The 20557-nt window shown below is 44.4% G+C and overlaps 1 protein-coding gene across 2 annotated transcripts in view; it reads left to right on the top strand.

The window, feature by feature from the left end:
• The first annotated feature begins 546 nt into the window (after positions 1-546).
• Positions 547-20557, top strand: part of LOC147613222 (protein TPX2-like) — a 37940-nt gene continuing 17929 nt past the window's right edge. The window contains exons 1-19 of one of the 2 annotated variants that reach the window (XM_086782487.1): positions 547-878; positions 1327-1397; positions 1493-1548; positions 1662-1726; positions 2185-2386; positions 2474-2585; positions 4584-4715; positions 4839-4937; positions 5009-5106; positions 5215-5293; positions 5487-5549; positions 5865-5951; positions 6041-6141; positions 6229-6307; positions 6617-6682; positions 6781-6849; positions 6950-7024; positions 7123-7242; positions 7698-7864. In XM_086782487.1, the coding sequence (XP_086638613.1) occupies positions 704-878; positions 1327-1397; positions 1493-1548; positions 1662-1726; positions 2185-2386; positions 2474-2585; positions 4584-4715; positions 4839-4937; positions 5009-5106; positions 5215-5293; positions 5487-5549; positions 5865-5951; positions 6041-6141; positions 6229-6307; positions 6617-6682; positions 6781-6849; positions 6950-7024; positions 7123-7242; positions 7698-7864 (1916 nt within the window). In that variant the 5' untranslated portion in view covers positions 547-703. The remainder of the gene's footprint in view (positions 879-1326; positions 1398-1492; positions 1549-1661; positions 1727-2184; positions 2387-2473; positions 2586-4583; positions 4716-4838; positions 4938-5008; positions 5107-5214; positions 5294-5486; positions 5550-5864; positions 5952-6040; positions 6142-6228; positions 6308-6616; positions 6683-6780; positions 6850-6949; positions 7025-7122; positions 7243-7697; positions 7865-20557) is intronic. The other variant, XM_086782488.1, reaches the window with a different exon arrangement.

Here is a 20557-nt window from a genome sequence, read left to right as displayed (position 1 = left end):
GCTATAAAGGTTTAATTTTTTAATATAAAAAAACACATTTGTTACGCCTTCTTTCTCTACCATGGGCTAAAAAAACACATACGTTACACCTTCTTTCTCTACCACGGGCTAAAAAAAACACATTCATTAAACCTTCTTTCTCTAGCAAAAATGAGTGAGGCAAGGAAGCAGCAAGGGTTGTGTGATGGCCTAGGTAGGTAGGCCAAGACGATTTGCTTTCTACTGCTTCAAAGCTTCTACCAACTCCTTCGAAGTGTTGATTTGCTTTCTATGCACTACTTGCTCTGATGGCACTTCCAACTCTTTGCCTGTACCACTCGCCTCTCTCCACGCTACTCGATGCCTTCTCTGCTTTTTCTTGCTATGTCATGGACACTTCACAAAAGTCTAAGTTGTTAGAGCTACTTGGGGAACCCAAAGGGGGGACGTCCGGGTTAAAAAAAGGGCGTATTGCAATCGAGCATACGTGGACGCGAGTGGGACCCACCCATCAATGGACCGTTGAGAAAGGCGAAGGCTTTCAGTGGGGGTTTCAAAGAGCCCCTCTCTCTCTCTAGGATCGTTTTCCGACTCGAGTTTCAAACACAACAATTGAGCAAAGTTCTCGAGCTCTCTGTCGTGAACTCTGCAAAGCAAAGCCCTAAGTCCTTGATGCTCGCCATCGCCATCGCCACATCCGTCTGCGCAACGCACGCTAGGTAGCATGAGCTCCATGACTGCCGCAGGCTCAGGTCACACCGGCCCTGTTTTCTTCCAATTCGACCCTGACTTCGAGTTCTCGGCCCCCCATTTCTACGATTTCACCGCTCCTGAAACAGTTTTACAGGTCGCAGAGGCCGAGCGCTGGTTCGAGACCTCCGCCAGCCATGGCGCTTCCCGTAAGTGTTCATTTTTCTGTTTATTTTAACAATCATTGCCTGTAGATATCGTAATTGGGAAAGACCCTAAAACATGTGACGAAATAGACCTGGCACACCACTTGCAGTGCTGCTTGACCTAGAGCGTTAAAAACTTAACAGAAACATCAAGCTACTGGAAAGAATTCTGGAAATCAAGCAGTTCTTGACTTAAAGCTGTGCGCAGACAGTAAGATCAAAACCTTTCTAGGAATTCTTCAGTGCTTGACCTAAGGCTGAGCAGATAGTTAGATAGACACCTTTCGGAAATCCTGCTTTGTTTGACCTAAAGCTGCCACAAATAGATTGAGGATCTTGGCTGTACCATGAAGACACATGCAAATAAGACATGGATTTTTTGTTGCAAGGTTTATGTGCTCTTTGAAGTTTGAACTGTATGTGTGACAAGCATCTTCTGTCTGACTGGCAGCGTTTTCCATTCGATCAAGAGACTTAAATCTCTCACCCAATGGTGATGATAATGAATACGTTGGCGAGCAGGTATTGCAAACATTGTATGACAACATAATGGTTGTAGACTTCAACATTTTGTCTAGGCAGTGATGTTTCTGAGCTGGAAGTTTGCTCCTGCACAGATGGACACCTCCAGTTCACCCAGGGATGGTGATCGAAACCTGTTAACATTTCCAGTGTAAGCTAGAAGCCTTCCGGCTGTGCACGTTGAAATGTAATTAATTGTGCAATCTTTTATGTTGTCATGCACATCAGGCTTGCCATGCTATAAGCTTCCCAATATTTTTACAGTGGCTTCAGTGGCTCCGGACTAGGAGTAGCAAATTATTGTGATGACAATGAAGGCATGACACTAGGTGAGAACAGCATTTTTGCAGTCTTGGTGTGTTTTTCCATTGTAAGATGATTTAAGAAAGTTGTAAAAAGATGTCTCAAGGCCTCAACCAGACAATGCAGCCAACTTGAGTCATTGAAGCGCACACACAGAAAACTCCTTTTGCAGGTTTTGTGCCTCCAATTCAATGAACATTTTTTTCAACCTTTTCAATTATGTGTACACCTAGAAACCAATTTAGAATTTCCTGAATAACTTCAACAAAAATGTGTCCTGGCCACCTTGATTACTATGTTGTGGTATGATTCGATTTCCTTTCTTGCATCAAGCTGTTCTTCTACTCTCGATGATTACACTGTAATCTTCCCCTTTGGGTCTCATTAAACATTGGCCTTTCTAGAGGTCTTACAGTCCAACTCCATTTCCTCCGTTAGGCCTTGGAACTGTGTCGTTTAAGGCTTTGGTAGCTGTATTTTGCAGTGAGTGAATCTGGAGACCTCGTGGACTTGGACATTTGTACTCCAGCAAAGCAATGCACAGCCAGGGGGGTCTCAGGCAGCGAAAAACCTGCAGTGTTTTTGCCTGGCAGCCTTCCGGCTAAGCGTGCCCATGCAGAGATGTCTAAAAAGATACCGCAGACAGACAAGCCAGTGGCCAAATTTTCAAAAAGCTATTTTATAAGGTTGCTGTTTCATTAGACACAAGGGTTTTTATGGAGATTATTGTTGATTGGGAAAATCTGCTTAATATTGGGGTATTCATTGTTCAGGCGAATTCAAAATCCGGCTGTGAAGAAGGAGGTTAGTCATGTAGAAAAAAGTTGTAGACATGAGGTTCCAGCGATGAAAAAGCAAAAGCTCGAGGGTGGGCGCCTCAGACAGGTGAGGGTTGGAACTTTTAAATAGTGAAGGAACAAAATGTAATGAGGTAGAAAATATAAGGCCAATATTTTCAAAAAGGTCAGTGTGGCAACTGATCTTAATTCGAAGTTATGTGGCAAGGGTCTTCATGTACACAACTATTATGCATCTATGAGAGAATGACTACGTCCGATTTCATGTTGAAGCATATTTAGCAAAAGAACTGTCCACACTTGTGTGGGCTATGTAAAGGGCTGCCTTGACATTTAACAAGGTCACGATAGATATCAGAAAGAACAAAATAGTACCATAAAAATGGAAGCTCCTTGAATATGGCCAAGCAGGATAGTTGCTTTTTATTTCAAAAGATAAATGCATGTACATACAACAGAGGGAGGGGCTGGGGGGAGGTGGGGGGAGAGAGAGGTGGAAAGCTCAGTTGGACTTTTTGCTGGAAGTGTAAAGGCAACCAACTAATGTCCTTAAACCATAACGTTCCTCAAAGAAGCTCGTTGGTGGACTATAGGCTGGAAGCGTGAACTTTGAAGGCAACTGTCCATTGTACTTAATACTACATTGTACCTTAAATCCATCTAGGAAAATTTAACCATATTTCTTTAAAAACTGTCTCTCTAAGAACAGTGGGGATCAATCATTTTTTCCGTTATCTATCATGCATCCCAACATTCCTGTGTTAATCTTCATATCAGTTTAAGACTGAGTTTTTTGAACTCTTCCTTTTTGCACTTCTTGAGGCCGAGTGAGAGAGGGAGAGGCAAAGCTTAGTTGGACTATCGGCCATAACTTCAGGAAATGAACACAGAAATGACATTTTTTTAGAAGGCCGAAATGAGATAACACCATGTCAGCAAGAAAGGAGAAGAGCAGAGAGAGGGGGAAAGAAGGGATCTGAGAGGAAATCATAAAGGAAAGAAGGTGAACGAAAAAAATATTTAAAAATGATTTTTTTTAAAAAAAAGAGACTTCTATTAAGTAATATAAAATCATGCAAAGGGAGATCGGAACCAATTGCACTATGCTGCCATAAAAGCCCTGTAGGAGTGGAGGAGAAGAAAATGCCATGGTTCCACTCTCTCATAAATCTGATGTGCTTTGTTTGTGCAGCTCTAGAAGATCCCTGTATATGGGCCCAAGTGACCAAAAGAGTATGTGACCGATGTCACATCATGCACTGCAAATACACTGGGTGTCATATACATGAATACCCTTGAAGGCCTCTGACCATCTGGTCTTCCAGATATGCCACACCATGATACTAGCAAAATCTCCTGGTGGTGTCAATACTCAATGGAGGTGAACCGAGGGATATCTTGAAGCAAACATCTATGAGCTATGCCCCCTACAAACAAGTGAAATAGGGTTTCGTCAGGCTGCTCACTGCGGATCCAGCTCCTGGTAGGCACATTGGTGGTGGCTGAATTGCTAGGGAATGGCGGTGCTGCAAATCTGCTAGGCTGCGCTGCGCATATGCAAGGCGAGGTGAGCCAAGATGTAGGAAGAGCGAGAAATTGAACTGCAAAGTAAGGGCCAGGGTAAATGTGGTGCAAGGCTTGGACACGTTCATCTCCACGAACACAGACCCGCAAGCTTCGATATGTTCATCTCCACGAGCTGGTGGTTCCTTTGATAGGGCAGCTTTGACTTTGAGGTCCTGGCTAGATGTCCTTTTGTGTACCTGAAACTGGTCTTGCACTCTATGCATGGCTTGTAAATTCTGTTACGTCTATCAAATTTCAGCAGTTAAAAGTGGATCGGTTGCCGTATTCGCTCACACAGTCATTTTTGGATATGGTGATGCCATATAACACATGACCTGAAATTGGGGGCACAGATCCATGACCTGAAATTGAGGGGAAATGTCTGCCTATCTTTAAGTAGATGGTTGATTTGCTTTCCTAGACAGATCCATGAATCATTATGTCGCAGCTAGAGAGAGAGAGAGAGAGAGAGAGAGAGAGAGAGAGAGAGAGAGACTCATAGATCAGATGAATAAACCAGATTGTGAACGTCAAGGATCAAAAACAGGCTGCAAAAATCCCAGGAACTTTGACAGTGCCACGTGCCTTTAACTTTTCTACAGACAGGCGCTTAGCATCAGCCAAGGGAGCAGGAAACTCTTCAGTCTTAAAGGTTGCTGCAGATCATGTCAACTTGCTTACTAGATATTTATTACTATTTGTGTGGCTTTGGAAGGAAAAACACACTTTTTGTGAGTCTGAAAGAGCATCGAATAAAACTTATGTTCTTGTGTAGGTGGAAAAACCGGCATCACCATTTATCTCCATGGCAGAAAAAGTCCGGAGTTTCCAAACGAAAACACCAGACCGTTTTCACAACCGTCTACCCAGTCATGTAAATTCATTAAACAGGAACTGCTAGTAAAGGTATTAGACAAGGATCACTAATGGTGGTGTTGCTTTCAGGATGAATTTGGTTCTCTTCCCCAAGAAAAGCCAAAGCTAAAACTGACAAAGCCAAAAGAGCCTGAACTGGAGACTGCTCAAAGGGTTAGGCCAGCTAGGTGGGTAAACTCTTTTGAAACATACTGTATGGCATATGACACTGCTAGAAGCTGAGGTAGCAAGATTATGTGAATACCTCGTAAAACATGTTTTTTTTTTCCCTCCAGAGTTAAGAGCACTGCAGAGTTAGAAGCTGAGATGCTTGCAAAAATGCCTAAGTTTAAAGCTCGCCCTTTAAATAAGAAGGTGAGTTCAAAATTCGTCTTCCTTGTTGATAGTTCGAAAATGCTAATTAATTAACCTCTTTCATGGCTTTTGATAAGTAAATCTTAGGAAGAAGCTGTGCATGATAGGATTGTACATTTTGACGTGCATGCTTAAAATGCAGTTGCTTTCAACTGTGCAATCTTTGTAAATGAAAAGCATTCAATGTGTTCAGATTTTGGAAGCTCCAACATTACCAGCGTTACCGAAAAGCACACCATTGTTGCCAGAGTTTCAGGTAAGCTACGAGAAGGATATACGACAAGGTTTGTCTCATATTGAGTTCATTCATCCTTTGTTGGCACCTTCTTGAGGATGAGGATGATAATCTCGAAGAAGCGACATCATGTTATCACTACAGCCAGATCTGGCACCTTGGCATAGTATTTTTTGAGGAAGTTCTTCACATTCTTAGCCTCATCTCCATTGTCATTACTGTTTTTTCCCATCAAAGTATGGAAAATTGTAGAAGGTTCCTTTGAGAGCACCTTCTGTTTCAACACAGAGAATGCAGCACTATTACTGCAAACATTTTTGTATTTTCTGCCTGCAGGAATTCCACCTCAGAACCATGGAGCGTGCATTGCAACATTGCGGAGCAGTGTCTTTCGCATCTGTTTCATCAGCAGATCCTTCAAGGGTGATGTTTCTCAACAAATTCAGGAGCAAGTTTGATGTTGTGTCAAATATTTGCCTTTAAAAAAAAAAAAGCTTCCTTGGGTTTGACAGATTGAAGAGTGTAGGCACCACCGGAAGTCTGCTCCAGATGGGGGCAATGCCGAACCTAGGGAACCTCGATTGGAAACATCTGCTCGTGCACGCCCACCAAAGTAATAAATTTTGTATTTTGTACCCAAGTTATGATAAAATTTTGTCAAACTAAGGCTCTAAGAAGATGGTTCGTTTTACTGTATCAGGGTTAAAAGCTCGGAGGAACGAGAACAAGAGGAGCTTGCAAAGATTCCTAAGTTTAAGGCCCGGCCTCTTGACAAGAAGGTTCTATGCTCTAGTTTTATACCTGAAGTAGGAGAATTTTCTATGCAAATCAAACCTACTTCATGACCGAGTGGGGTTTGCTAGTGCAATAGGAGACAAAGACCACACCTTTCATGAAAGGTGGGAAGGTTTTGAGCTTACACATTTAATGATGCTATTGGGGATTGAACTTGTGGTGAGGTCATTAAGCTCAATGGTGTAGCTGCATCTGAGTGTCCTACTTGTAAATTGTAATTTTATGTACCCTTTAAGGCTTCACATACTGGTACTATGACCAGGGCTGAAAGATTTTACTCATTTATGGATCAGATATTTTGGAGCCGTGGTGACTTGGGAATATTCAGGAACACTAAACGGCAAGTGACCATGCCAATGGTATGTGCAGCATACAAGCATACAAGCATCACATTTTTTTTGATAGAACGCTTTGTGGATTTGAAAAGCGCACTCAGCTTCTTGAGTTGTCTAAACAGGAATTTCACTTTGCAACTGAAGAGCGCATCCATAGCCAACCTCAAATTCCACTGGATTTATTTAGCAAGGTGCTCTACTTTTCCGGCTATTCTAGAATGGACTAATGGACTCCAGTTTGTGCTTGTGTTTGTATATTGAACGGGGTTGGTTTTTCCTTGAAATGGCTAGCTATCTCTCAACTCCCAGCAGGAGAATCAGCCTCCAAAGCAAACAAAGCTGGAGCCTTTTCATCTCGTAACTGAGGTATTTTCCACCCTGTTGGGATGTGTAAATTTGTAAGCTATTTTCAAATTCATGCAAATATTTTGAAAGATCAATCAAAACTGGGGCTGTTATTTTAGGATCGGGGACAGAAAAAGGAGCAGCGTATGCTCACCGAGATAAGAGAGAATGAACTAAGAGAACGAGAGCAGAGGATTCCAAAAGCCAACCCACTGCCATGTACCACAGATTACCCTGAGGTGAGATTTCTGATGAAGTGGACTAATTACATGCAGCATGATTGAATGCAGCATAGTGTGCAAAATGTGTACAAATACCATATGGAACTTCAGTGTTTTGCTAAGTTCTTCTTTAAAGTATCCCCCTCACAAGTAGTGCAGTAAATTTGTGTATATGCCTCCTCTGAGCCAAGCTTAAAAAAATGAACTTTAGAACTGGACTGATCAGGCTGTGTGCATCACATCGTTTTTAAAGCATATGCAAATGCTAGTTCTTCTCTTGCAGGGTTTCTCCAAGAGCAGGAAGAAATACTCTAGAGTCAAGATTGAAAGAAAGAACAGTTTTTTAACTTATCCTAGAAAATGTTGGTCTTATTTGTGTGTGTGTGTGTGTGTGTGTGTGTGAGAGAGAGAGAGAGAGAGAGAGAGAGGGGGCGGGGTGGAGGAAGGAGGCTCACACATTTGTTGTGTCATAGGTACCTCTGAAGCCTGACCCTAAAGGGTGCACAAGACCTCAACCTTTTTGTTTGGAAAGTGTCATCCGGCACCAGGAAGAGCTGCTGAGGGTGGCAGAAGAAAAACGCCGTCTTGAGCAACAAGAAGCTGAGCGCAGAAAGTTTCATGCACAACCTATATCATGCATGTATGATTCACATCTCTCTCTCTCTCTCTCTCTCTCTCGGAGGCACGTGTGCATGCACACGCAAGTACACATGTATGCACAACTTTATCTCGTGCTAAACCAACAAAATTTGAAAAAGACACACATGTTTTTGTGTTTAAGTAAACCTATAAGGGAATTTAAGAAAGAAAGGATTGGGACATGGGGAGGTCCCAAGTTCAAATTCTTGCACTGCATGCACAACTTTATCTCATGTATTTTGTTAAACCTACAAAATTTGAAAAAGACACTTATGCAATTGTTTAAGTAAACCTTTAAGGGAGTCACAAGTTGTTATCATTCGAGCAGGAATACCACTCTCTCGATGGGTCGGGTACCAAGTTGTGACTGAAGGATCTACTCAAAGAAATAAAAAAGAAAGAGTTGAGAACAACAAACACAAACTTGTTAGAAAGTCTGATAAACTATTTTATGACTTCACCTTTTGATCCTGTAGTGTTTAGCATAATTAATGCTTCTTTGGCATCTTCATTTAGGGTGTTTAATCAATTCATCTACAATACTAGAACTCGCACAGCAAAACTTTGCTTCCCTTTGAGTTCAACAATGAGCCAAACCATGAGAACATATTTGCATTCCAATGGGGGGGTTTAAATACAATTTCAAGGACCCCTTGACACCCACGATTCCCAAGTCCATGCGAGATAACTATACAAGCCCTTAACCCTTTAAGCTCCCACACTATGGGAAAACTACCCTTTTAGAGTTCCCCTGAGTTCTAAACATTCGTTGTCTTGATGAAATACCATGCAAACAAGTACCTAATTGATCCATTTGTGTGTAGCCCCACCAATACAACCACATCCCAATCACACATGCGTAAGAAAGCACTCTAATGCACCAAGGTCATGTCATGTAGTTCATGCCTTCACACCTTGTCTCCTATCCTAATGCACCAAGGGTGTGTTGCACCCTCTGCGAATCCTTGGCTCCTAAAACAAACTTACACCATATGCATTGATTTTCGAGGGTCAAGGCCCAACCATACAAGCCACCAATGCATCCTACACACGTACAAGAAGTGATATAGCTATGCACATGTGAACATGCCCAAGAGGTAAAGGCTTTTTCACCGAGGTTGTGAACTTGACTTGACTAATTGGTAATAATCTCCTTGTCTTTGGTATCCATTGGTAGACAATGGACTCCTACTAGCAGCTTCTTGATCCATCTTGAAGGTGGACAAGGTTTTGGCTTCCACTTTGCTCGTCTTTGTGATTTCTTCCTTTTACTATGGTAGAGTGTAAAACATGTCTCCTACGGTTAGAAACATGGTCATTGGTTAGGCAATGGAGAAAGAGAACTAGCAGTAACTATCACATTGTGAGGACAAATCAAATGTGCATCAAATTGAGGGAAAAACCTAGCAAACGATTCTTGAGGTAGTTCTTCCTATTGCATACTAGAAATGAGTGAAACCCCTGGGGTACCTGTGATGCCTATGATGAGGATTGAAGCCTTAAGATTCTTACGTACGTTCGTGGTGGGACGGTGTCTGCGTTGTCTTCGGAGGTTTTGTAGTGACAGTTTTGATGGAGAAGAGGGTGTACATCTGGCGATTGCTCCAATCCATGTTAGGTTCGAACTTCGTGCCTACGAAACCACCTCATGCCTGTGAGGATGTGACTATGAATTCTATGAATTCACGCATAAAAGCCTCCTTTTGCTTTTGACGTAATTGTTTGTGCCAAAACTGGCTATGGCGGTGTCATATGGAGTCAACTCTAAGTGAGTCTGCTAGGCAACTCTCTCGGAGATATCAGCCTCTTTACTATGACCTATTTGTCTTTGATGAGACCATGACACTTGAGCTCGAGTGTCTCCTTATATTAGGCCGGGTCACTAGTGGAGTTCCTCTCCTTTGTATTGGTAGGCGAAATGGGGAACGTTCCCCTTCTAGACGATGATACCCATAAATGGGATTGGGTGGGGAGACTAAGCTGGAGGATCCTAAACAACCACTAAAGCCGTATAGACAGATGTACTCATGGGAGTATCTGACCTCTTTTTTTCCACATACCAAAGCAAGGGCCGCATAGCTCTCGCACCCCCTGTATTTAGATGTTGGAAATTTTGGCTTGAATGCCTTTTTTTGCTGAAGGAACACTGCAACCTGGAGGATCTTTGTGGCCTCTCCTTTCCTCATAAATCTCTTTTATGAATATAGAGAATGGGCGCTTTCCTTTTTATTAAATAGATATCTATGTTGAAGTTGGACCCTGTAGCTTATTTTTAGAGCTCCTCCGTGAAGTATACACTTAGGGCACTCATGCTTGGGATGTTTGTAACCTGCAGGGGAATTACGCGTAGATGAAAGGATCCTGTCACACAAAGTCTCACACCGCCTTCTGGATCTTGAGTTTTGTGAGTCTTTAGCAATCCACTTTATCACTTCAAACTTTAAGAGATAGAGAGAGAGAGAGAGAGAGATTTGTACACCATATGGGGTCCCAATTATCCATTGAAGGGCCCCCTCCTATTGCTAGGAGTATTTGCTTTATTTCTTTGAAGATAATGATTGTAGGAGTGACTTTGAGACTGTAGATGAGCCAAATGCAAGACCTTTAGAAGACCAAGAGTGATTGCACACTAATGTAGAAGCACCAATGATGACCAATCTTGATGTGTTTTCCTTCACCCGGGAGGATGGAGAAGAGATGAGATGCTATATATGCAGGCTGAGATGTGCTACGTTTTCTGCAAGAGAGGTGCAGAGAGGGAGATGTGCTTCAGCTTGGAGATGATCGCTTGATGATCTGATTATTGAATGCTTGATTGATTATGATGCTTGATGCTTGAATGAATGAATGCAACGCTAGGTATTTATATGCATGCGAAAGGCTGGTCGGTTTGCTCAAGAGCAAGTCAGTCAGCTCTTATCATACACGACTTGATAAAATATGATTTATATGTCGATTATATTACTTTAGTGCTGCCAACTAACTGGACTATAAGGTTGCCGACTAGACTATATGCTTATGCAAAGGGTTAAATGCTTATGCAATGTTTTAATGCTATGGCTGAAGTTCACATGCAATGCAATAAATGCTTCGAATGTCCCAGTTATTTTGTCCCTAGAGGACCCATGGAGGCATGACAGGCATGCGAGCTCCAGGATTCCAGACAGCTTCATTCAAGACCCCGAGATCTACAGCCGGTGGATCGAGTATATATGGGTGGGACTGGACTTTTCCTCGGGCTTTGCAACAGTGTGCACTTTGGATGATGGCTTGGGGGAGATCGGTTTTTTCTTACAGGATGCAGCCCAAAGTAGATTGGAGGGATTTCGGGAGGAGAGGAGGGTGGAGTACAGATACCATGCTAGGGCTTCATTTTGGACTCAAGCCGGTGACAGAGTTACTGGAGATTTCTTTGAGATAGCTGGCCCCTACAGGAGGAGAGACAATATTGACAGTATTCGTAGGCTACACGGCCAGGATGGAGCTATTGTTTCTGATCCCCCACATGTGAGAGCCATCGCCTTGGATTTCTTCCGATCTCTTCTCACTGGTGCCCCATTATCCCCCCAAGTGATGGATGCACGCGAGAGAGTCTGGAGGCACACAAGAGAGGTGGTTCCCCCCTCCCTTCGATCTTTCTTATTGACCCCTTTCACTTCAGAGGAGCTGGTGGAGGCGGTGACGGCATTACCTAGGGGCAAATGCCCGGGGGCGGATGGGCTTTCTGTGTCTTTATTTCTTTGCCATTGGAACCTCATGGAAGGTGGCCTCCACGTTGCCTTGAATGAGATTATGCTCACAGGTGCCATGCCAAAGAGGCTCATAGAGGGCTTGATACATTTGATTCCCAAGGAGGGTGGTGATAGATTGGAGATCCGGCAATGGAGACCCATCACCCTTCTAGGGACGGCCTATAAGATTTTGGCCAAGGCCATCAGCAGAGGCAACTTCAATGAGATTATGCTCACAGGTGCCATGCTAGAGAGGCTCATAGAGGGCTTGATACATTTGATTCCCAAGGAGGGTGGTGATAGATTGGAGATCCGGCAATGGAGACCCATCACCCTTCTAGGGACAGCCTATAAGATTTTGGCCAAGGCCATTAGCAGGCAACTTCAGCCTTCTCTCCCAAATTTGATCCATGACACTCAGACTGGTTTTGTTCAAGATCGGAGCATTCTGGACAACATCTTTACCTTTTGGGAGGCAACAGCTTCGGCCAGGATGTGGTAGCAAGACCTCATTGTGCTACTCCTAGACTTTGAGAAAGCTTATGACATGGTGGATTGGAGCTTTCTGGAGGGCACAATGAGCCGGATGGGATTCCCCATGGAGTGGATTCGTGGAGTCTCAAGACTTTATTCAGCATCACAGAGCAAGGTTCTCATTCAGGGAGCCCGAGGTGACAGATTCCCCCTTTCCCGCTCGGTTCGACAGGGCTGTCCTCTGGCACCGTACCTCTTCCTATTTGTTGCCGAGGCGATGAGTAGTTTTCTCTCCGCCCGGGAGACCAGACTTCAAGGATTGCACCTTTCCCTCCGCATGCAAGAGGAGATGTTGGACTCAGAGTTTGCAGATGACAGAGCAGCCTACCTTGTAGGAGATGTTGGGAATCTCCAGAGATTCGCGGAGGCGATCAAGATTTTCTGCCGTGCATCAGGAGCGCAGATCAACTGGCACAAGTCATGTGGTTTTTGGGTAGGGTTGATCGCACCCGCGGCGACCAGTTGAGGCTTTCCAGTGGATCCTAAGGGGCACTCCAGTCCGCTACCTCGGTTGCCAGGTTGGCATTGATATCTCTCCCGAGCAGCAGCTCGCTCCACTTCTTCTGAGTATTCCGAAGAAGCTTTTATACTCGAGCTTGGGAAGCTATTCTTAGTAGGCAAAGTGGTGATGGCGAACTAGGTACTGCTTGCCACCATATAGTACATCACTTTGTGCTGGGCCTTTTCTTGGGCATGTATTGGCTAGGTACAGTGTTTGATCCGGAACTTCTTGTGGGCCGGAAGTGATGGGAGGCCAGCCAGGGCCAAGGTGGCATGCAGAGTGATCATTTAGCCTCTGACAATCAATTGATTGTCAGAGGACTCCTACCCGGTGGTGAACCTTGGAAGTTGGAAGGATTTCCCCTTGGCCCGGATTTCAGCTCGCACTCTGAGCCTTGGGGGCCTGTGGCCGCAAAGTACTAGATGGATCTTCACAGAGATGCAAGCCCGTGGTTTTAGCCTAGCTTTTGAGGATAGATTCGCAACCAGTCTACTTCGTGCTTGGGATCATCTCAAGCTAGCCCTTGGAGAGATTATTCTAGTGGCCTCAGAGGAGCAGCTTCGACAGCCTTTGGTCTGGAACCCCTTGATCCGTTTACCCAGTGGCCACATGCTAGGGGCCCGATCGCATATATCCTGGGGCGCCTTGAGATCGGATACTTTCTTTGCTCCTCTAGAGGAAGATAGCCTCCAGTGATGCTTGCTTTAGCCTTTTCCTCGGGGGTTTTCTTAGGCTTGGATTCCTTATCCATCTTACCTCTTGAACTAGAGCTAGAACTGCTGTCCTTCTTATCGTCTTTAGAAGATGGAGTACCCTTCTTCGGCTGCAAAGAAGACTGCAGGTGCTGGGATTTGGTACTAGATTGCGGTTGTTTGGCTTGCCTCCATTCATCTTCATTTCTTCGTTTTGAGCGAGATTCAAAGCCCTATCATAGGTACTATGAACTATGAACTGAATGTTACGATCCATGAATGAATTGATCCATCTTGGCCAGCTTAGATAACCCTAACTACTGTGCTAAAGTAATAACCTTATCGGAAAATTGAAGCACGGGCGATCCGTTTTGTTTGAGTCCATAGAACTCACCTGCCAGGTTGATCAAATACTGGGGAGGGAGAAATATGGTTTGCAGGTCATGGACGAAGGTGTCCAAGTGAAAAGCTGTGACACCTCTGGTCGGGTTTGTATGTAAACTAGACCAATAGTGGCACCAAGTGACCACCTCACCTGGAAGGTGGAGAGCCGCTACGGGGACTTTCTCTTGCAGATTGGTTAGCTTAGCCAAATTAAAATATGCATTAAATTGACGAATAAATTGATTGATAGGTGAATCACACTCACCATCATACTTACTAAAGTTTGGCTGAGTTCGGATGACGATCATTGATGTTGCGCAAGTCTGGCTGGTGGCATGTATGGGATGGGCAGAGAGAATGAAGAGAAGGTATGTTGAAACTGTAGATGCATGGCCTCCCTTTCCTGCTTGTGTTCAAGTAACATTCGCCATGATCGAGCTCTCATTGGTGCTCCCGAGCTGCGAGGTCAGCTTGACGTCTTCTTCTACGTCACGCTTCCTCATAATCCCTTCTGTTTGCTTTTTGTTGTTGCTTTCTTGCTTCTGTTTCAGCTTTCTCTTCCCACCATCTGGCCTCATCTTCTCATCTTTGTTGTTCCATCTAAAAGAAAAGAGAAATGAAGTCGGGGGTAGCTGATGGAGTCAGTTTTGTTGCAGCGGCCTCCAAGAGTTGGAGACGCTCCATGAGAAGTTGGTTCTAAGCTTTGAGAAGAGTTAAGGGATCTTCGGGTGGTGGAAGAAGATGATCTCCTTCGAGGGAGACGTCTTCCTGATGGTGTGTACTCTCCTTGGTAGATATGTTGCTGAAGTCGTGGTTGTGCCAGAGCGAAGTTGGACCATCCAAGGATGCTCTCACGCTAGGATGTGGTGTGTGTGGACAAACTAAATCTGATACCAATGTAACATGCAACAGAATTATGTGTAGATGAACTGCCTTCTGTATCCTGAGTTTCGTGAGTCTTTAGCAATCCACTTTATCACTTCTTTAAGAGAGAGAGAGAGAGAGAGAGAGAGAGAGAGAGAGAGAGAGATATGTCTCCCGTATGGGGTCCCAATTACCCATTGAAGGGCCCCCTTCTATTTCTAGGAGTATTTGCTTTATTTCTTTGAAGAGAATGATTGTGAGACTGTAGATGAGCCAAACCCAAGACCTTCAGTAGGGCTGACTACACATTGCTGTAGAAGCACCAATGATGATCAATCTCAATGCCAATGCATTCTTCCAAGGGGCTGTAGGAGGACTGCAATCTGTGGGGCTGAGAGAAGGGCGGAATTGGGGACTGTTTCTATGGCTGTGAGGGACTGTATATGCACGTGTTTTCCTTCACCCGGGAGGATGGAGAAGAAATGATGAGATGCTTTATATGCAGGCTGAGATGTGCTGCTCTTTGCTGCAAGAGAGGAGCAGAGAAGGAGATGCGCTTCAGTCTGGAAATGATCGTTTGATGATCTGATTGCTGAATGCTTGATCGATTATGATGCTTGATGCTTGAATGAATGAATGCAACGCTAGGTATTTATATGCATGCGAAGGGCTGGTTGGTTTGCTCAAGAGCAAGTCGGCTGGCTCTTATTATACATGACTTGATAAAATATGATTTATATGCTGATTATAATACTTTAATGCTGCTGACTAGACTATATGTTTATGCAATGTTTTAATGCTATGGATGAAGTTCACATACAATGCAATAAATGTTTCTAATGCAAACTCTAAGGCTCTGATTGACTTCTATATATATGCATGAATGATTCTCTTCAAGTGGGTTAAGGGACTGGACTGATGGATTGACCTTCTATGGCTGAGGAAAGACCTACGCAGCTCACGCCTTACATGTCCCGGGCTCGGGCTTGAAATGGGGCCACGGCATACGACAAAATCATATCCTAAAGGGTCCTACTGATGTACAATAATGCACTCACGATGAGCCATCTTATCACCATGCACTACAGTGCAGAGTGCATGTGACAATGCTCCATTGCCTGACTAAAGAAGGAGCGCTGCTCTTGTTGGTACTGCTATAACTCTATAGGGGCCAATATCCCTCCTAAGATGCCAACTGTGGTTGAGCCTCTGAAGACTTTTGCATCCTTACTACCAGAGGACTTGGTGGGGTTTGGGAGGAACCCTACCCCTGGGTCTTACTATCTTCCCCATGCTGCTTATTACCTCCACTAGAAGTAGACCTGGTATTGGTAGATTGGTTTCTTTGCGGAAGGAACCCCGCAACCTGGAAGATCGAAGTTCACCAGTTTTACGAATAGAGAGACTGAATGGGCTTTCCTTCTTATCAAATAGATATCCATCTTGAAGTTGGATCTTGTAGAATATTTTGAGAGCTTATTTGAGCTCCTCCGTGAAGTATACACTTAGGGCACTCATGCTTGGGATGCTCCATCGCCTGTCAGAAGAAGCAATGCTGATCCTATTGGTACTACTGTAACTCTATAGGGGTCAATCTCCCTCCTAAGATGTCAACTATGGTTGAGCCCGTGAAGACTTTTGCACCCTTGCTGCTAGAGGATTGGGCTGGGGTTTGGGAGAAATTCTACCTCCACTGGAAGTAGACTTGGGATTGGAAGATTGGTCTTGCTTGGGCTTGCCATGGTTATACTTCATCTCCATGTTCTGAGCTCGTTGCTGCACGGTAGTCACCGCCAGTGTCTAGAAATTCAGACTTTTGACATCCCACTGAATCTGTTCGTTGTTATTCTGTCCTCATTTGACTCAGCAATTGAAGCCCTAATAGGGTAACCCGGTTTGCATAGGTGATGATTGGTTGTGAAGCCTACCGTACGCCTCAAAACTCATCCCCTAGACACAGGAGTGGAGGCAAGAACCGACTCTTGAGATCCTCCACAAGCTAAGCCTACTCACCAGCCACTCCCCGGTCAATGGATCGGTGTGTTGGCTCAGCCAATCATGCCACCATACACTAGCATCTCTGGAGAGGTGCATAGCATGGCTAACATGATTCATTCTTGGTTGGATCTTTGAACAACAACAAAATAGGAAATGAATTGATGTAGCCATGAATAAACAACATTACTGAATTATGTCTTCTCCAGGAGTGCTGGTGATCTTGATGGTTGTGGTGCCACTTGAATTGTTAGAAGCAAGGCTTCAAACTACTCTTGACGTTGATATAGCCATCTTTTATGCCTAACAAAGAATTGGAAAATGAACATGAATTAACTTACGCAAACATGAGCATTTTTGCACCACAAACAATCGATCTCTTTTTCCATTGCAAAAAGGGGTTTTGATACAACTTTAAGGCTCTTTCACACCCATTTGCACATGGGATAACTCTCACACACATTTCCTCTCTCCTCTCAATTACAATTTACAACCACGGTTACAACTCATAAAAGCGAGCATTTGACCGTACTATAGATACCCCGGGTCATACGAGTTCACCGTCCCGGTGAACAATGGTTTTTTTTAAATTACCTTTTATAAAAGGTAAATATGTGATATCGATGTCGATGTCGATGTCGATGTTGAGGAGCACATCCATGGAAGAGGAGAGTCCATGTAGCAAGAGATTGTGCTTGTGCCATCAAATTTGTGGGATCACTTATGAGGCAGAGAATAGAAGATAAACCATAATGCCGAATCACATTGAGAGCAAAAGAAAAAGAATATCCACCACAAGATATAAAGAGAGGGGGGGGGGAGAAAGAGAGAGAGAGAAGAAGATAGGAAATCCTTCATAGGATTTAGAGAGATATCCATTGCAGGACACGAAGGAAGGAAGAGAGAACTCACCGAGAGAGAGAGAGAGAGAGAGAGATCCATTGCAGGACACAAAGGAAGGAAGAGAGAGAGAGAGAGAGAGAGAGAGAGAGAGAGAGAAGGAGATTCACCACAGAATCAAAAAGAAAGAGAAAGGGGGAGAGAGAGATTCACCATAGGATTTTGGTGTGAAGGTATCAAAGATTATCCATGCTATAGAAAGGGAAAAATAGAATTCACCATGACAAAGAGAGAATGAATTAGAGAGAAGGATCCTCACACTTTGTAAGCTTGGAGTTGATCATGATTGGAGCAGGTGCACGATAGCTACTCAAATTTTTGAGGGGGAGGTGATCACTGTGCATCTGTAGACATGGTCGCTTGGATTGTTGGGAGAAGTTGAAGGAGAGCAATGGTGAGTGCAGCATGGGCTGGCAAATTGGTGGCAAGAGGGGTGACCATTGGCGTGGAGTTGCTTGGAGTTGATCATGATTGGAGCAGGTGCACGATAGCTACTCAAATTTTTGAGGGGGAGGTGATCACTGTGCATCTGTAGACATGGTCGCTTGGATTGTTGGGAGAAGTTGAAGGAGAGCAATGGTGAGTGCAGCATGGGCTGGCAAATTGGTGGCAAGAGGGGTGACCATTGGCGTGGGCCACTGGGCGGTGAGCGGCAATTCGAATTAGGTGGTCGTGCGACATTTGAAAATTGCAAGGGCGCCCGAAAGTGATATGAAGGAAAAGTACAATGGTAGCCAAGTACGCCATTTGGCATGGATGGCGTGTGTGTAACGCATGGCGAACGAGCAATTACCGGCGGTGACAAAGGCAAGCGTACTGGCAAGGGAGGTGGCCGGCGATGAGCAGGAGAGTGGTTGCGTGCTTGTGAAAGAGGCATGGGCGGTGGGAAGGAACGAAGGCTTCAATGTCAGCACAGTAGTAGTAGCATTGAACCATACCGCTCCCCCCCGCCAGGTCCTCTCCATGACTATTTCTTCTTTGCCTTTGGCCCCCCAGCAAATTACCTGCAAAAAGATTCTAGATCCTCAAAAGCTTTCTTTTCCACGGCTTCTTCCTCCTGCCTGTTTGTTTTACACAACACTAGTCAGCTCTTTGCCCATGGCATCTTCTTCTTCTCCGCTTGCTTTGCACTAGTAAAGCTCCCCTCTGGCAAATGCGTCTTTTTCTTCCCTTTTCTTCTTTGCCTTTGCCCCCCCAGCAAATCACCTGCAAAAAGATTCTAGATCCTCAAAAGCTTTCTTTTCTACGGCTTCTTCCTCCTGCCTGTTTGTTTTACACAACACTAGTCAACTCTTTGCCCATGGCGTCTTCTTCTTCTCCGCTTGCTTTGCACTAGTAAAGCTCCCCTCCGGCAAATGCGTCTTTTTTTCCCCTTTTCTGTTCATCGGTGAGACTGTGCTGTCTTCCCCTTTGCTGTGGATTGGTGACACTATGGACTGCTGAAGCTTCTTGACTATGACGTTTTCTGTGGATTCGCAAAGCTTTATGACTATGGCAGCCTCTTCCCCTTTTTTTTCGTGTATTGGTGACATATTGTGTTCTTTGCTCCCACAGGCAATGTGGCACCTTCCTTCCCACTCCATATCATCAAGCCACAGCCCAGCAAGTCTGCACTCCACTATGGTGCCCGAAACAACACTAGAAACTCACACAAACCCTAGAAGCAGAGAAGTAGAGCGATTATCCTAAACCAAATTTCAAAATAAGAGCTGGGGCAGGGGGGCGATGGAATCCCCCCTGTCCCACCCGGCGTGCCAAAAAGATGCTACATCTGTAGCCGTCTTTTATGCCTAACAAAGAATTGGAAAATGAGCAGAATGAACTTGAAAACTGGAAGAACTTACATGAACATGAGCATTGCAAAAGGGGTTTTTATACAACTTTAAGGCTCTTTCACACCCATTTGCATATGTGATAAATCTCTCACGCACATTTCCTCTCTCCTCTCAATTACAACCACGGTTACAACTCATAAAAGTGGGCAGTTGACCCTACTATAGTTGATCCCGCCACGGTACTAATGTGGTTGTCCCACTCTCACGATGCTAGTCCTCATCTATTGGGAGGGAAGCTCGCTAACTTTCAGCCTCTAGGAGTCATCCTTCTTTGGTCTTCTTGTACTTTGGCTATGAGGGAAGCCTGCAACCTTTTAGCCTCTTGGATCCGTCGTCCTTCGGAATCTCACAACCACTCCCATTTAGTAGGGAGGGAAGCTTGCAGCTGCTTCATGTCCATGGCACGTTGGTGCCTTTTGTCCTTTGGATCCTCCATGGGCTTGGGTTACTCCTTTTCCGCACACTTTTTGTAATCCCCACCCTAGCTTAGATATTTCACATTGTATACAGCCAAAGGCCCACCATTGAAATGAAAGTCGGCCATATAAGACTTGTATATATAATGAGAACATGTTTTGGGCATTCCATTAGTGTGGGCGGTGGCCGGCAAAGCCCACTTGTATAAGTGACTTATGAGGGTGTGTAAGGACACTTTTCATAATACAATCTACTATTGAGTTGAAGCTTGGGAGCTCCTTTCTTCTTGCTTGTCTAGTTCTCTTCTTAATTCTTGCATGCTTCCATGTTTATGTTCGTCTTTGGCTATGGAATATTGTTGAGTTGCTTGCTTGCATATGTGAGTGCTTGAGTGTGTGTGTGTGGTTGAGGTAAGCTTGCTTGATCCTTTCTTGAGGATAGCTAAATGTGGATTGTGAGTGAGAGATTGAGAGAGAGAGAGAGAGATGGTGATGGAGATGGAGTGAATAGAGAGGAAGCTTGCTACCTTCTCCCTCATGTGTGACTGGATTACGGAGGTCGAAGCTTGAGGGATTCACCACCCTTGAGGGTTCCATTTCCACGAGCAATGCTCTCACGACTCTAGACGGGTTCGTACTCCTCGGTCTTGACATGCTTGTTGTGAGACTTCAACTTCACTACACAAGAGGCGCCATTGTAGGGAGTAGAACTACTAAAGTGGAATAAAGACACTCTATAGATCCATTGTTTGTTTTTTTCTTGCCCATGATTAGATTAAATATACTAAACTAGGAACTTTTCCACTATGTTTAAAGGGCAAAAATTGGCTCGTTCTTTCAA

The sequence above is a fragment of the Cibotium barometz genome, chromosome 44 (assembly GCF_041138505.1).
Source record: "Cibotium barometz isolate CiBa-2024 chromosome 44, ASM4113850v1, whole genome shotgun sequence".
In the NCBI taxonomy this organism is placed as follows: domain Eukaryota; kingdom Viridiplantae; phylum Streptophyta; class Polypodiopsida; order Cyatheales; family Cibotiaceae; genus Cibotium; species Cibotium barometz.
This window is presented reverse-complemented; position numbering and strand designations above follow the sequence as displayed.